Consider the following 16399-nt stretch of genomic DNA (forward strand, 5'->3'; position numbering starts at 1 on the left):
CCAGAGCCCCTTGGAGCGGAGCGCGGCCGCAGCGCTTAGTGTTCTCTGCGCAGCCCCTGAGCGGCCAGGACTCCTCTCCCATCGCAGCCTCCGTCCTCAGAAGGCCCTGAGCGGAGCGGGCTCCGGGTCTCCGCTTTGGGGCTAGCCTGGCCCCCTCGGACCCCGGAGCGTGGAGACATCCCTGCGCCCGGACAGTCAGAGGAGTGGGCGCAGCGGCCAAGCGGAGGCCGGACCCGCGGCTTCGGGGCTCCAGAGCCCCGATCGCCCCGCGGCGCAGCCCGGGCGCCGGCTCCATCCCGGGAGGAGTCCCTCTTGGTGCCCAGGAGCACCGACGTGCCCTGAGTGCCTCGTCCCCGGCCCCCACCACTGCCTTCGGGTGCGAAGAGGAACCTGTTGGAGACTTCCAGGCTGCCCAGCGCCGGAGCAGGAGCCAGGAGTCTCTTTCCCTCCTCGGCTGGGGAGGCGGAGTGGCGCTGGAGGGCTGGAGCTGGGAGCCAGCGAGCGACTGACCTTCTTCCTCCTCTTCCTCACTCCCCTCGAAGCTCGGGCTCCTGGGGAAGGTGTTAGTCTTCTGGTGGCCGCCAAGGACCCCCGGACCCTTTCCTAGAAGGCTGGTGATGGCCCTGCTCCTGCCCCCGCCGGGGCACTTGTAGCGCGCCGCTGGCACGTGAGCCTGGCACCGGCCTCTGCTACCCTGTGAGCCTGGCATCGCCGCCCGCGCCCCCTTCCTCCCGCGCCCCGGATCGCCGGTGTCCGGAGCGGCAGCGGCCCGCCGCGATGTCTGCGCAGAGCCTGCTGCACAGCGTCTTCTCCTGCTCCTCGCCAGCCCCGGGCTCCACGGGCCCCGGCTTCTCCAAGCGGAAGCTGCGCCAGACCCGCAGCCTGGACCCTGCCCTGATCGGCGGCTGCGGGGGCGACGGGGGCGCGGAGGGCGGCTCGGGGGCCCCGGGGAGCCGGCTCTGCTCCCCACTGCCCCTGGCTGAGGGCCTTGGGGGCCGCTTGGCGTCCTCCCCGCGGGGCCCACACTCCCGGGCCAACCGCCTCTCGTCCCCTCGACCCCTGTGCGCATCCTTCTCCACGCCCAGCACCCCGCTGGAGAAGTCGCCCTCGGGCAGCTTCCACTTTGACTATGAGGTCCCTGCCGGTCGCAGCCTCAAGAAGAGCACTGCCTGGGACCTGCCTTCCGTCCTGGCCGGGCAGGGCAGCCGGAGCACTGTCCTCTGCTCCTCCGGCGGGGGCTCCAGCAGCATCTTCGCTTCTCCCAGGAGATGGCTCCAGCAGAGGAAGTTGCAGTCGCCACCCAGCAGCCACGGCCACCCCTATGTCGTATGGAAGTGCGAGGTAGGGTCTGATGGCGGGGCCCTCGTGCTCCACCACGGACGCCTTTAGCTTCGTCCCATTTTCCGGGCCAGGGACCCACCGAGGGGCTCCCGTGGTGTGGCTGCTCCTCTTTGGCCAGGGACTGGTCCCTGGAAATGGGCCGTCCCTCGTGGCCACAGGTGTGCGTCTGGTTCGGGCTTCCTGGCTGCTCGCCATTGCAAAGGGGCATCTCATCCCTTCACCCAAAGTTGATGTTTTGGGGAACTCAGATGATTTCTTTCTAAGCGGTGGCAAGGGTTAGGTGACACATACCTGCCATCTGGTTCCGAAGAGCGCTCAGGAGCTCTGGAGGGTGTTGTTGATAGTGTCAGTCTGTAGTTCTGTGTGTTGGGATGGTAGGGTGGAGTAACTACTAGAATTCTCTACTGATAGTTTGGATATTTTCTTTTCCCTAAAGGTCTGATGTCAGAACCCTATGGTATGGGGTACTAGTTTAGGAAATGGCATGGAATGTTGGTTTGTGGGGGAGGGGTTTGGAAATCTCTGGTTAGCCCTAGCCGGTGTGGCTCAGTGGATAGAGTGTGGGCCTGTGGACTGAAGGGTACCAGGTTCGATTGCTGGTCTAGGGCACATGCCCGGGTTGTGGGTTTGATCCCCAGTAGGAGGCGTGCAGGAGGCAGCTGATCCATGATTCTCCCTCATCACTGATGTTTCTCTCTCTTTCTCTTCCCCTCTGGAATCAATGAAAAAAAAAAAAATATATATATATATATATATATATATATATATATATATATATATATATATATATATATCTGGTTAAGACTGAGAAAAATCATGGAAACATGCCCAGATTCCACTAAGGACAACTAGGAGTTTTCCTTATTTCACTTATTTTGTTAATGAAATATGTGGGAATCAGGAGTCATCTATAATAATAGAAGTGTAATATGCTAATTAGACTACACGTCCTTCCGGAGGAAGCTGAGGCAAGCGGGGGCCAAGCCCCTTGCATGGATTTCGTGCACCGGGCCTCTAGTTAATAAATAAGGAGCTGAGAGGCAGCTATGTGGTACCTTCACAGTGTGTGCTCTCTGGTTAGGGAGAGTGGAGAGCAGAGCCACTGGGAAGCTGTGGTTGATGGGTCCTTGGAAAGCAGCATGCTTTTACAAGCTAAATAGTAGTTGTTTTTAAAATTAACAACTCCTCGCCCAGTCCACAAACTCTATAGATTTGCCTTGGATCTGTTTCCATAAAGGAAAGGAGATTCCATTCGTTGTAATGAAATATTTTAAAGTACAGTTAGAATTACAGAAATGAAATGCAATACCTTGTAATTGCTGGAGATTTAGACTAAATAAAGGAAACAGAACCAAGAAAAACAGTTAGAGAATAACATCCACGAGCATACCTCGCTCTGTTAACATGGATAGCTATGAGATTTTTGGCTTTTAATAGATCGCCTTAGAAAAATCAGCAGAATTTCTCAGAAATATTAGCATCACCCACGGATAAAATATTCGTTACTTTGTCAAAGTAACTGCTACTGTCGGAAGAAGAGTATGGGTTAGAAAAACTAACAAACATTGCTGATTGTTCTGCCCATTTTCTTGAGGATGATGGCCGTAGAAAGAAAAGTCAAGTCAGAGAGCCAGAGTTTATCTCCAAACCAGGGAACTCAGCTTTAGAGAGATCTAAATGTCAAAAATCTGAATGCTAAATTTCTGCCCTAGCCGGTTTGGCTCAGTGAAGAGAGAGTCGGCCTGCGGACTGAAGGAAGGGTCCTAGGTTCAATTCCGGTCAAGGTCACGTGCCTTGGTTGCAGGCTCCTCCCTGGCCTTGGCCCTTGTTGAGGCTCCTGCAGGAGGCAACCAATTGATATGTTTTTCTCACATCGATGTTTCTCTGGATCTTTCCCTCTCTCTAAAAATCAATAGGAAAATATATTTTGGTGAGGAATAAAAATAAATAAATAAATAAATAAATAAATAAATAATAAATTTATCTTGGTCTTTAGAAGGGGCAGGGTTACCACTCTATACCAGAAGCACACACTATCAGATGAATCTGTTGGAGTTAAGAGAAAGAGAGAGAAATGGAAAGCAAGTTCTTGGATTAGGTAGCCCCTGACATTCATGTTTAAACCATTAAGATGGTTTTACTTAGCAATCATCATACTTGTGATATCACATACAGAAGCTGTTTTTTACCAAAAGGCATTCTATTGTAGGTGGTCACAACTTGTTCAAAATGATCTCCTTGGCCATTGAACCTCATAGTCAATGGACAAGTAGCTGAACTGCAGCAATACCGGTGGTTTGCAACTGTTCCATGCAGTGTTTGGGCAGTCTGCAAGCTCATCTACTGTGACTGTCACCTCTTTGCAGTGGTTCAAACCAAGTACATGTAAATGGGGACATCTGTAATAGTGTCAACAATAAAAAGAAAGAAAAATGGATGAAATATCCTTAAGCTTAGATATCTTGTATTTTCAAGTTTCGTTATAAAATATAACATATAAAAAGCAGTCTTTAAAAATGAAAAAAAAAACACCACTAAATACAAAGCCATCTAGCCAAAGAACAAAACTTTCTCATAAAATGTGTGTGTGAGAGTGTGTGTGTGTGTGTGTGTGTGTGTGTGTGTGTGAGAGAGAGAGAGAGAGAGAGAGAGAGAGAGAGAGAGAGAGGGAAAGAGAAAGAGAGAGAGAGAAAGAGAGAGAGAGATCCTTTTGCTCTTGAGGCAGACATGGAGTGATTGGATAGAATCCTGGCGTGAAGGCTGGTTTTGTTTAGTAGAGGCCCAGATATCCTAACGTAACCCCTGGGTCTGGAATTTAATGGCCTGGATTACCTTTCAGAGGTTGAACGCCCTGAAGCCTTCTCAAACACACACACACACACACACACACACACCCAAGGCAATTCATCTCATTGAGCACTGCTTGTCCTTCTCACTGGCAAGCGAGATGGGGTCTGTGTTCTAAAAGGGAATCTTCACTAATGATGTCAAAAGTCCAGCAAATAAGCCCCTTGCAAGGTTCCTTATGGGCCCCGGTGGGGAAATTTGGTTCATACAGGTCGGATTCTTGCGCTTTTCCTGGTTGTTCTGGCTTAAGGTTTCTTAGCCTCTGCCCTAGTGACATTTGTGGCTGAATGATTCTTTGTGCTGGGGCTGTCCTGTGCATAGTAGGATCTTTAGCAGCACCCTGGGCTACCCACTTGCACCCCTCCTCACCAGAGTGACAATGAAAAATGTCTAGAGACGCTACTAGGTGTCAAAATTGAGAATCAGTTGAGAATCACTGCACCAGAGAGTTGAATGCACACTCTATGCTGACCATAAAGCGAGTGAGTGTCCACAGAAGTGCTCTCAGCGGCCATAGAGCTTCCTGGGGCCTTCATCAAATCCCAAATCTATGCAAATCCCGCTCCATGGACCACTTAAGGTTTGTTCAACTTTTCTCTTCCATGGAATCCATAGGCAAACCTGAGAATGTACCTTCGTTCAGGTTTAGCCAGAGGTGGATCACATCCATTTCTATTTAGTTATAAAATATAACTTACAAAAAGCAGTGTTTAAAAATGAAAAAAAAAATGTGTGTGTGTGTGTGTGTGTGTGTGTGTGTGTGTGCACGCGCGCATGCATGCAGAATCTTCTTGCAGCAGATTCTCTGGTTTTAAACTTAATGTTCTTACAGTGGCTCCTGCTCCCACGACTCTCATAAATGCCTGCCACTAGATGACGTATGTTCACTCAGAGCTCACAAATGACTATATTGTGGCCATAAACCTGAAGATGTTAGTCAAAATCATCTATGACTCTGTTTATATTTCCTCATTTTGTAGTTCAGGATTGCTTTAACTAAATCTGATTTGTGGACAGGCTGGGTAGAATATCTATTGAGTAGATTAAGGGAGAAGACTAAAGGATAAATGCTGCATGGTGATACCATTGGTACATGCTACTCAACTTGTGTTCTTTTATTAAAAATATTTTTTTTTATTGATTTCAGAGAGGAAGGGAGAGGGAGAGGGAGATAAAGCTTCAATGATGAGAGAGAATCATGGATTAGCTGCCTCCTGCATGCCCCACACTGACCTCCTGGTTCATAGGTTGATGCTCAACCACTGAACCATGCAGGCCGGGCTCAACTTGTGTTTTTAGCAGCCAAGCTTTGTCCCTGATTCTGAACATAGACAAGGTCTTGTTCCAACTCTGGGGTTCTTCTAATTCTCATGGACCAGAGCTGGGATTATGCTCATATGGAGTTTCCCAGCTTTGATAACCCAAAATTAATTCGATTTTTCTCTATCCATGACTTCTCATCTTCATTCATGCCACAAGCACTTCTGGACCACAAATATTTCTGTAGCTACCAGGAGTTCAGAGAGGCTGAAATATGGTGTCAGGTCTTAAAGAGCTCAGAGTCTGCTGAGGAGAATGGATGAATCAACCAAGAAGTACAATGCAGAAGGATCACAACACAATGAGGGATGGAGACAGAGGGTGGTGCTGTGTTGGTTCACTCTGCTTTGGGGAGTCTTTGGAAAGCTTTACTTGTGTAGAGAACACTTGAACTTGATCTCAAGGATGGCTGCCATTTTTATGAAGAAGGGAAGTGATCCCTTGATGAAGATAAAGTAGTACCGTGTTTCCCCGAAAATAAGACATCCTCCGAAAATAAGACCTAGTGCAACTTTGGGAGAAAAAATTAATATAAAACACTGTCTTATTTTCGGGGGAACAGGATAGACATATAAAGGCAAAGAGGGGTTGGTGATGCTTGAGTTTCCAACGAAGAGGACTTAGAGGGGCTTAGGAGCAATGATTCGTTTGGAGGAGGAGGTTAGGACATCTATGGTTTATTATATTAGCAGCCACATGGATTTTTATGGAATAAAATCTAATGAAACCAGAAATTGGACATGTCTTTGGAAGATAATACCTAACTATGGCTGGAGGCCAGAGCACACTGCCTACCCTTCAGAACACCTCTTGGCATCAAATCTGCAGGGAAGTGCAACATGTGGAGCATTTTTGAAGTTAGGAGTTCGGTGTGCCTGGAGCATGGGCTGTCTCTCGCTCTGCTGGATGCTCGTACAACAGGTTGGGTGACATTCATTATGAAGAGCCCACTGTGCACACCTCAGGAATTTGGGTTGTACATCTTACAGAGCAGTGATTCTCAAACTGGAGGCAACTTTGTCCCCAGGGCACATTTAGAAATGGCTGAAGACGGTTCTGGTTGTCACAGCTGGGGATGGTGATGTATCACTTTTCTATTGCCGCCATAGCCAATTATCCCAAACTCAACGGCTTAGAGCAACACACATTTATTATCCTGTGCAACACACATTTATTATCCTATGCTTCTGGAGGATGGAAGTCTGAAATGGCTCTCTGGGCTGAAGTCAAGGTATTGGAAGGGCTGTGTTCCTTCTCAAGGCTCTAGGACCCGTATCTTTTGCTTTGCCAGTGGCCCGCTTTCTTCATCTTTAAGCCAGCCATGTTGGATCTCTTTGACTTTCTTCTATAGTCTTTTGTCCCTCGGGCTCTTTTAAGGATTCTTGTGATAACATTGGGCTCACCAGAATAATCCAAGATAATCTCATTATTTTAACGTCAATTGATTAGCAACCTTTAATTCCATCTGCAACCTTAAATTTCCTTTGTCATGCAATTTAACAAATTCATGGGTTCCAGGGATTAGGGTGAGGTGAGACATTATTCTACCCACTACAGGGGAGGCTCTACTGGCATCTAGTGGCAAGAGGGAGAGACCAGCGATGTTGCTAAGTACCCTGCAATGTGTAAGACAGCCCCCCACAACAGTCACCTGGTCTCAATGTTAAGAATGCCCAGGCTGAGTCCCCTCCCCCCTGTTGTGGAGAATGAGGGAAATTGATTACTTAAGCATGAGGGGGCAACATGATCAGATATGTGATTCAAAGATATTCCTCTGGTGTCTGGGGGTGGGGGAGGGTATATTAGTAGAGTGTAGATACTCAGAGGAAGTGGGCTCCAGGAAACCATGCCAAGGGTCCTATAAACAAATGAGAGTTAGCATATAAACCTCTATTGCCTTTCCACTTGAGAAAATTGTTTTCTTGTGCCGTTGAATCCTAATAGATTGGCCTCTGTAGACCAGTGGTTCTCAACTGGGGGCAAGTTGGCATTCTGGGGCCAATATTCTTTATTGATTAAGGTATTATATATATGTCCTTATCCCCCCCTTGTCCCCCCATACCCTCACTCATGCCTTCATCCCCCCTGGTGTCTTTGTCCATTGGTTAGGCTCATATGCATACATACAAGTCCTTTGGTTGATTTCTCCCCCTTACTCCTCCTCTCCCCTTCTTTCCCTCTGAGGTTTGACGGTTTGATCGATGCTTCACTGTCTCTGGTTCTGTTTTTGCTCATCAGTTTATGTTCATTATATTCCACAAATGAGTGAGATCATGTGATATTTATCTTTCTACAACTGACTTATTTCTCTTAGCATAATGCTCTACAGGTCCATCCATGCTGTTGCAAATGGTAGGAGTTCCTTTCTTTTTACAACAGCATAATATTCCATTGTATAGATGTACCACAGTTTTTAATTTATTTTTTAAATTTTATTTTATTGTTTAAAGTATTACAAATAGTAGTACATATGTCTCCTTTCCCCCCCATTGACCCCTCCCAGCCTTCTCTCCCCCTCCCAGCACATACTCTCCCCCCCCCAGTGTCTTGTGTCCATTTGTTGTGCTTATATGCATGCATACAAGTCCTTCGGTTGATCCTTACTCCCCTCAACCATCCCTGCCTTCCCCCTGTAGTTTGACAGTCTGTTTGATGCTTCTTTGCTTCTGTATCTATTTTTGTTCATCAGTTTATAGTGTTCTTTATATTCCACAAATTAGTGAGATCGTGTGGTATTTATCTTTCACTGACTGGCTTATTTCACTTAGCATAATGCTCTCTAGTTATCCTGGGGCCATTTTTGATTGACAGAGTTGGGATGGGGGATGCTACTGACATCTGGTGAGTGGGCAGGGGCCAGGGACAATGCAAATCATCCTACAGTGCAGAGGACAGATCCCACAATTCATTATCCTATTCGAGATTTCAGTAGTGCCAAGGTCACCGCCCCCCCCTTTCACTCTCCCTAAAAATCAATGGGAAAATATCCTCAGGTGAAGATTAAAAAGAAAAAAAAAAAAAGAAAGGACCTTGGGTAGCACCCAGCTGCAGCCTCCTTATTTCACAGTTAAAGAGAGGGACCAAAAAGGTTAAACCCAAACTCACACAACATCCTGAGGGTAGAACCATCCTGAAATCTCTCTTGACTCTCAATACAAACTGCCAAACTTCTGGAAAAAGGAGTGACTAGGAGCAACTTAGACCTTGGCAATCTCTTCTCCATTCTCATTACTTACTGAAACAGTTCTCCCTAAGGTGCCCACATTCCAAGACTCTTCTTAGACACCTGCACTGGTCTGCCCTCCCCCTCCTTTCCCCACCACACAGAGGAGTCTCAGTCCTCTCCTACTGTTCGCTTCTCCCTATCTACCATCTCCTTCTTTTTTCCTGTCTCTGTGCTTGCTTTTGTCCAGGCATCCCCATGGTTCTACCTTTTCTTTTTTAAAAAAATATATTTTTATTGATTTCAGGAGCATGAGAGAGAGAGAGAGAGAGATAGAAACATCAATGATGAGAGAGAATCATGGATTGGCTGTCTCCTGAACACCCCCACTGGGGATCGAACCCCAACCCGGGCATGTGCCCTGACCAGAATAGAACCTGGGACTCTTCAGTCTGCAGGCCTATGCTCTATCCACTGAGACAAACCAGCTAGGGCTCTACATTTTCTTTAAATTTTTCTCCCTTGATGATCTCATTCACTTTTGTGACTTCAGCCATTACCCATCTCTGGGACACTCCCAGCTCTGTATCTAGCTGTGATCTTGCACATGAACTCTTTTTTAAAATTGATCTTTTTTTTTGAGAGAGAGAGGAAGGGAGTGATAGAGAGAGAAACATCGATTGGTTGCCTCCAGTTGCTTCCTGTGAGCACCCGACTGGGGATTGAACCTACAACCTGGGTACGTGCCCTGACCAGGAATTGAACCCTTGATGGTGTCCATACGGGACAATGCTCCATCCAACTGAGCCCACCGGTCAGGCTTGCACATGAGCTCTTGACATCTATTTCTGACTTTGTGCAAGACACCTGCTCGCAATGCCCCCTGGGCTGCTCAGATTCTACACATTTGAAGCGGAACAGATCGGCAACCCCTCCCTCTGAGCACATTTCTTTCTTTTTAAAAAAAAAAATTTTATTGATTTTTTTACAGAGAGGAAGGGAGAGGGATAGAGAGTTAGAAACATCAATGAGAGAGAATCATCGATCAGCTGCCTCTTGCACACCCCCTCCTGGGGATGTGTCCACAACCAAGGTACATACCCTTGACCGGAATCGAACCTGGGGCCTTTCAGTCCGCAGACCGACGCTCTATCCACTGAGCCAAACTGGTATCGGCCCTGAGGACATTTCATTTTCTGTACTTCCTATTCTGCTTGGAGTCACCATGTTCCTACCTTCTTCATTTTATGAGAGATGGCTGGAGATGCCTCCAGGCCCACCCCTCTTTTCCTCTGATCTTCAATAACTTCTCAAACCCTGTTGTGCTTACTTCTCATGTGCTCTGTTCTAAGAAGGATTTGAAGTAGCATGTATCCAAGTTCTTGTTTATTTTATTTTATTAATTTCAGAGAGGAAGGAAGAGGGAGCGAGAGCTAGAAACATCAATGATGAGAGAGAATCATGGATTGGCTGCTTCTTGTACGCCCCCCACTGGGGATCAAGCCTGCGACCTGGGCATATGCCCTGACCGGAATTGAACTTGGGACCCTTCAGTCTGCAAGCCGATGCTCTATCCACTGAGCCAAACCGGCTATGGCTGTATCAAAGCTTTTACATCTCCCCAGCTGTTCCTTCTCATCGCCACTGCCTCATTTGGGTCCTCATTGCTGTGGCCTCCTACTTGGTCACCCCGCCTTGGATTTCTCCCTCTCCATCTGGCTGATTGGCCTTCTACTCCGAACTCATAATTGTCATCATGTTTACTCCCTGAGCGAAAACCTTTGCAGGTGCTCAGGGTGTACAGACTGAAATCTAAACTGCTCAGCCAGTTGGTCCAAAGCCCTTTACAATATCATCCTAGTCTACCTCCTCCCCTTCCCCAGGAACTCTGGTCCAGCAGAGCCAAACTGGCCACTCCAATAGGCGGCCATGGAATGTTTGTTGAGTGCCAGCTATGCCCGTGATACTGGGGATGTATGTGGAACAATCACGCAGGGCCCCACAGGTGCTTCCCCTTTTATGAAAGCAATTCTTTCAGATAAAGAAACCCTTGGACGTGCTCCGAATGCGGTGGCAATATGGAAAGAGGGCTCTGGTAGACAGAACAATGGCCTCCTAAAGGTGTCTGCTTCCTAATCCCCAGAACCCAGAGATATGCTGCCTTACTTGGCAGAAGGGACTTTGCAAATGTCATTAAACTGGGAATCTTGAAATGGAGCGATTATCATGGAATGTCTCGCTGACCCAATGTCATCACAAGGGTCCTTAGAAGAGGGAGGCAAGACGGTCAGAGTTAGAGAAGGAGATGTGAGGATAGAACTACGGAGGGAGGGAGGGAGGGAGGAGAGAGAGAGAGAGAGAGAGAGAGAGAGAGAGAGAGAGAGAGAGAGAGATTGATTTTGAAAACGGAGCCATCTGTCAGGAAATGGGGTGGCCTCTAGAACGTGGAAAACACAAGAAAATGGGTTTCCCCCTGGAACCTGCAGATAGAATGCAGTTTTTTGAAAAAAAATATATTTTTATTAGTTTCAGAGAGGAAGGGAGAGGGAGAGAGAGAAACATCAATGATGAGAGAGAATCATTGAGCAGCTGCCTCCTGCATTCCCCTCCCCCCCAACTGGGGATCCAGCCCACAACCTGGGCATGTGCCCCTGACCAGAATTGAACCCGGGACCCTTCAGTGCTCAGGCTGACGCTCTGTTCACTGAGCCACACCGGTAGGGGAGCAAGCATTTCTTTGGGTGCCACATCTGTTGGTGTGTTAGGCTGGGAGAAATCCAAGTTCAAAGCTCTTTGTTATCCCCTATCAGAAGGGGGAGGGAGCGCTTCGCTTTGAGTAAATATTCATTTACATCAGCAGCATTCCTCTGCGCTCATTCGCTGCTCACTTCTCTCTTGTTAACAGCCTCGAATAAACACATAATTCTACCAAAATATTATCAGTGGGTGCTGTTTTCTTTCACTTGCCAACATTGTTTTATAATAAATACCGTTGGAAAAATACCATTGGCCAAGAACTGAACATACCAAAATGCGAAGCAGCAGCATTACAATCTCTAGGGCACAAAGTATAGATTCGGGAGTTTCTTTGCAAAAACAAGCCAACTATGCCTGGCTTGTCATGCATTCTTGGAATATACTGATCTTGTTACCTTCGAGCTTGGTTTTAACATAAAACATTTCTCTTGGTTGGCAAAAAAAAAAAAATGTGGTCATTATTTTCTGTGAAATTCACTAGTTGAAAATGTCTTATTTTTGTGCACCTGAAACCTGTATAATTTTGTTAACCATTGTCACCCCAATAAGTTCAATAAAAAGGAAAAAAAAAACTTTTAACACTAAAAATATATATCTGAGAAGATATCTATTCACATAAGGTTTCTTTTCAAACAGAAACGCAGTGTTGGCAATGTTGGGACTGAAACAGATGTTTGTAATGTGCTTTCCTGGTGGAAATGTGTAGATTAAACCGGATGCTCGGATATTCATATTTGTCAACAATAATTTTAGTCAAATGGAAGCAATGGGTTTTTTCAGCAGTTTTGTTCACTTGGTGTCAGCCAGCATCAGGTGGCTCAGGCCTGTGCCATGCATGGCGGGTGCTGAGCTGTAAGCGGTGCTCAGAGTCTCTGCAGGGGGAACCTGGAAACGGCACTGGGCCAGCTCTGCTTTCTCCCACTGGGCAAGCCACAGGCCAGTCCAGATGCAAAGGATGAGGGAATAGATGCCACCGACTAAGGGGCATTTCTACCATGTAGCTAGGGGCCAGTGCCTGATCCACCTACAGGTGTGTGCGCGCATGCATGTGTGTGCGTGTGTGTAAGACTTGGAATTTTGAAGTGGTTTGAAAAAGATAATAATAAGGGAACATGTCAAAATATTATTATAATATCTCTGGATGAATTTAAATTCTCTTTTCGCATTTTGGTATGTTCAGTTCTTCTGAAATAAACAGGTATTACTTGTGTAAGTTAAAGAACAGTAAAAAAAAAAAAAAAAAAAAGACAAAAAAAAAAAACAAAGGGTGCTGGGAGCCTTGAAGAGAATATGGTTGCTTCTGTCTGTGAGGAAAGTGCTAGCATTTCTTCCCAAATACCAAGAATTGTACATTGTAGCCCTCTGGAGGGTGAACTTGTGTACAACTTTAAAAAAAATAGATTTTGGTGTGTAAAATGTGAAACACACTGTTTTTTAGATAGATGGGAACATCTGCTTTTTAAACAAATTTTCACAGTTTTTATACTTACTTTGCACAGTAGCTGCCTGCCCAGAATAAGGAGTGTAGGAGGTCAGCTCCTGAATGTGGGCAGCTGGCTCACGCAGGAGAAGGAACTCCGGCCTGTGCAGTTCTGTGCCTGTTGTTGGGTGGACGGCTAGATGGTGGATCCCTGGATGGGACAATGGCTGGGAAAACCTCTTTTGTTCCCCAGTACTTTCTGGAAAATCCCAAATGTGCTGTTCACCAAAATAATAGTAGGGCTCAGTGGTTGAGGGTCACCTATGCACCAGGAGGTCATGGTTGGATTCCAGGTCAGGGAACATGTCCAGGATGCAGGTTCCATTCCCAGTGGGGGACATGCAGGGAGGCAGCTGATCAATGATTCTCTCTCATTATTGATGTCTCTCTCTCTCTCTCTCTCTCTCTCTCTCTCTCTCTCTCTCTCCCTCTCTCCCTCTCTCTCTCTCTCTTTCTCTCTGAAATCAATAAAAACATATTTTTTAAAAATCCCACAAAAGTAGGTAAGTGCTACAGGAAAACCCATTTATTAATTAGATTTCAATGATATCCATTATTTCCTTTAATTGTTTTTTAAAAAGCTTTATTGAGATTTAATTTACACATCATGCAATTTACCCATTTAAAGTGTAGAATTCAATGTTTTCTAGAATAGGTACAGAGTTGCGCAACCATCAGTTGCAACACTTAGAACATTTTAATCACCCCAGGGAGAAATCCTGTTACCCATTAAGCAGTCACTTCCCATTCCTCTTTTCCCCCAGCCCCTATCACTAATCTGCCCACTCTTTCTGTCTCCTCGGATCTGCCTATTTTGGACATTTTATATAAGTGCAATTATGCAGTATGTAGTATTTTGTCTATGGCTGTTTTTCACTTAGCACAATTTCTTCAAGGTTCATCCACATTGTTGCTGAATAACATTCCATTGCATGGATAACCTTATCTTGTTTATCCATTCATTACTTGATAGATATTTAAGCTGTTTTCACTTTTTGGCTGTTATGAATAATACTGCTACGAACACTCTCATACAAGTCTTTGTGTGGGCACATGTTTCCATTTCTCTTAGGTATAGAACTAGGAGTGGGATTTCTGGATATGCTGAGGTTTTGTTTTTTTTTAAATATATTTTATTGATTTTTTACAGAGAGAAAGAGAGAGGGACAGAGAACTAGAAACATCAATGAGAGAGAAACATCGACCAGCTGCCTCTTGCACACCCTCTACTAGGGATGTGCCCACAACCAAGGTACATGCCCTTGACCGGAATCGAACCCGGGACCTTTCAGTCCTCACACTGACACTCTATCCACTGAGCCAAACCAGTTTCGGCTATGCTGAGGTTTAAACAAATTTGTGGCTCAGGCTCTTTTCTTAAGCATCATAGTTGATTTTACTGGGATTATTATTCTTTGGCTTAACCAAGTTGTGACTATAAGGCATGTTATGAATAAACATTTCAGAAGAGTTTCCAAAAAGTAGTTTTACAGATCTTTTAAGTGACAGCACCAAAGTTGGCATAGGTGCTTGGCATCATGAGGCATTTTGAACTGATTGTGTAAATTCTCCTGCTTGTTTCCAAAGTGTGCTGCATACAAGAAATGAAATCTTACATTTAATGTAGAGTATACGGTATATTGCCTGGTATCACCATGCAGACATGGTGAACTGGAAAAGATGAAATGGGCCCTAGCTGGTTTTGTTCAGTGGATATAGCATTGGCCTGTGGACTGAAGAGTCCTGGGTTTGATTTCAGTCAAGGGCACAGGCTTTGCTCTCGAGCTTGATCCCCAGCATGCAGGAGTCAGCCGATCAATGATTCTCTCTCATCATTGATGTCTCTCTCTCTCTCTCTCTCTCTCTCTCTCTCTCTCTCTCTCTCTCTCCCTTTTTCTCTGAAATCAATAAAAATGAAGATGAAATGGTTGTAAATGGGTAAAAGAAAGGGCAAAATCATACACTTTTTATTGGTTTGTCAAGCAATGTACAGAAAGTCTGAATGTCTGTTCTTTTTTAAAATGATGTGTGTTTTTTTTTTAATAAGGAGAAAGGCATCCTATATAATAAAAGGCTAATATGCAAATTGTCCCCTTGACTGGGAGTTCGATCAGGAGTTTGACCAGGGGGTGGGGTCAGCTCGCTAACCTCCCGCATCCCTTCCCCCTGGCTTGCCTTGCCTGATTGACCCCAATTGGGCCGGGTGGGCCAGACCCCACCTGTGTGCAAATTTGTGCACCAGGCCTCTAGTAATGAGATAAAAAAGATGAGAAAGCGAGTGTTGTTGTCAAGCTTTTGCCAGAAGGCTGTGATTGATGATTACCTGCAGCCCAGCAGGGACCACGCGGGCATGCTTAGAATTCGCTTAAGCAGTTTCTAGGCTTTCCTCCCTGCAGGCTGTTAAAATTCTTCAGCCTCAGAGCACTTGAGCAGGAGAAGATTGCTTTTTGAAAACTCTGAAGTCTATTCAGGCATGTGGAATGTATGCTTTGTTTTGCTGAAATGCTCCAAAGACAGGGTGTGGAAGCATTCATAATGTACACAACAGCTTCTTCACAGCATTTAAATGCATGCTTGCTACATTTTTCTTTTTTTCTGAAGTTTTTCGCTTATGAGCGAAGTTATTGCATCATCTGTCACTTTATCAAGACGTCATGTGTGGTATGACCTTTTTAAAGGGGAAAGCGACTATTTAGCATATCACAAGGAAAAGGTTTTCTTCCTCCTTTGAGCTACTTGCCTTGCTGGTCAGTATGCTGAGCCCCAGGCTGTATGCTGCTGTTGCTGAAGAACAAAATAATTGGCTTTGGAAGAACTTTTCACCCATCCGGGCAATCTTCTTGGAACCACAAACGCCCCCTTCTTCCATGTGAGGGAATAGGTTTTACTCTCCCCTCTCCCTTTGTGTACAGTTTTGGCAAGTCTCCATCACTGTTTTTGTTTCTACGTCGTTTATCCTCACCTGAGGATATTTTTGCATTGCTTTTTAGAGAGCATAGAAGGGAGGGGGAGAGAGAGAAACATCGATGTGAGAGAGACACATCGATTGGTTGCCTCCTGCACACACCCCGACCAGGGCCGTGGAACCTGCAACTGAGGTATCTGCCCTTGACCAGAATTGAACTTGGGACCCTTTAGTCCACTGGCTGAAGCTCTAGCCACTGAGTCAAACCAGCTAGGACTCTGTCACTGTTAATTCAGGGGGGCTACCGATTTGAAATGTGTGGTGAATGTCAAAGTGAGGCAGAATGTGATTTTATGCTGTGTCCTTTGTGAAGCTGGATAATTAGGTGGCTGCTTGATCCAAGGAAAGCCGTCCCCCCTACTTTCTCCCACTTCCCAGCCAGGAAAACAATGGATCCATCAGTCCATCTCACAGCAACTATTTGTCAAACATCCATGCCTCTGGCGCTCTCTAAAAGCTTGTGATGTGAAACTGCACAGCCTTCATACAGATCACTGTTCTTGTTGGAGAGTGCACAGGGGATACT

General features: G+C 45.9%; 1 protein-coding gene across 1 annotated transcript in view; it reads left to right on the forward strand.

Moving 5' to 3' along the window:
* The first annotated feature begins 773 nt into the window (after positions 1-773).
* The window catches only part of ARHGAP6 (Rho GTPase activating protein 6), a 468278-nt gene continuing 452652 nt past the window's right edge, over positions 774-16399 (forward strand). The window contains exon 1 of the mRNA XM_084869821.1: positions 774-1341. Within this exon, the coding sequence (XP_084725947.1) occupies positions 778-1341 (564 nt within the window). The 5' untranslated portion in view covers positions 774-777. The remainder of the gene's footprint in view (positions 1342-16399) is intronic.

Source organism: Pipistrellus hanaki (genome assembly GCF_964339955.1).
Source record: "Pipistrellus hanaki genome assembly, chromosome: X".
In the NCBI taxonomy this organism is placed as follows: Eukaryota; Metazoa; Chordata; class Mammalia; order Chiroptera; family Vespertilionidae; genus Pipistrellus; species Pipistrellus hanaki.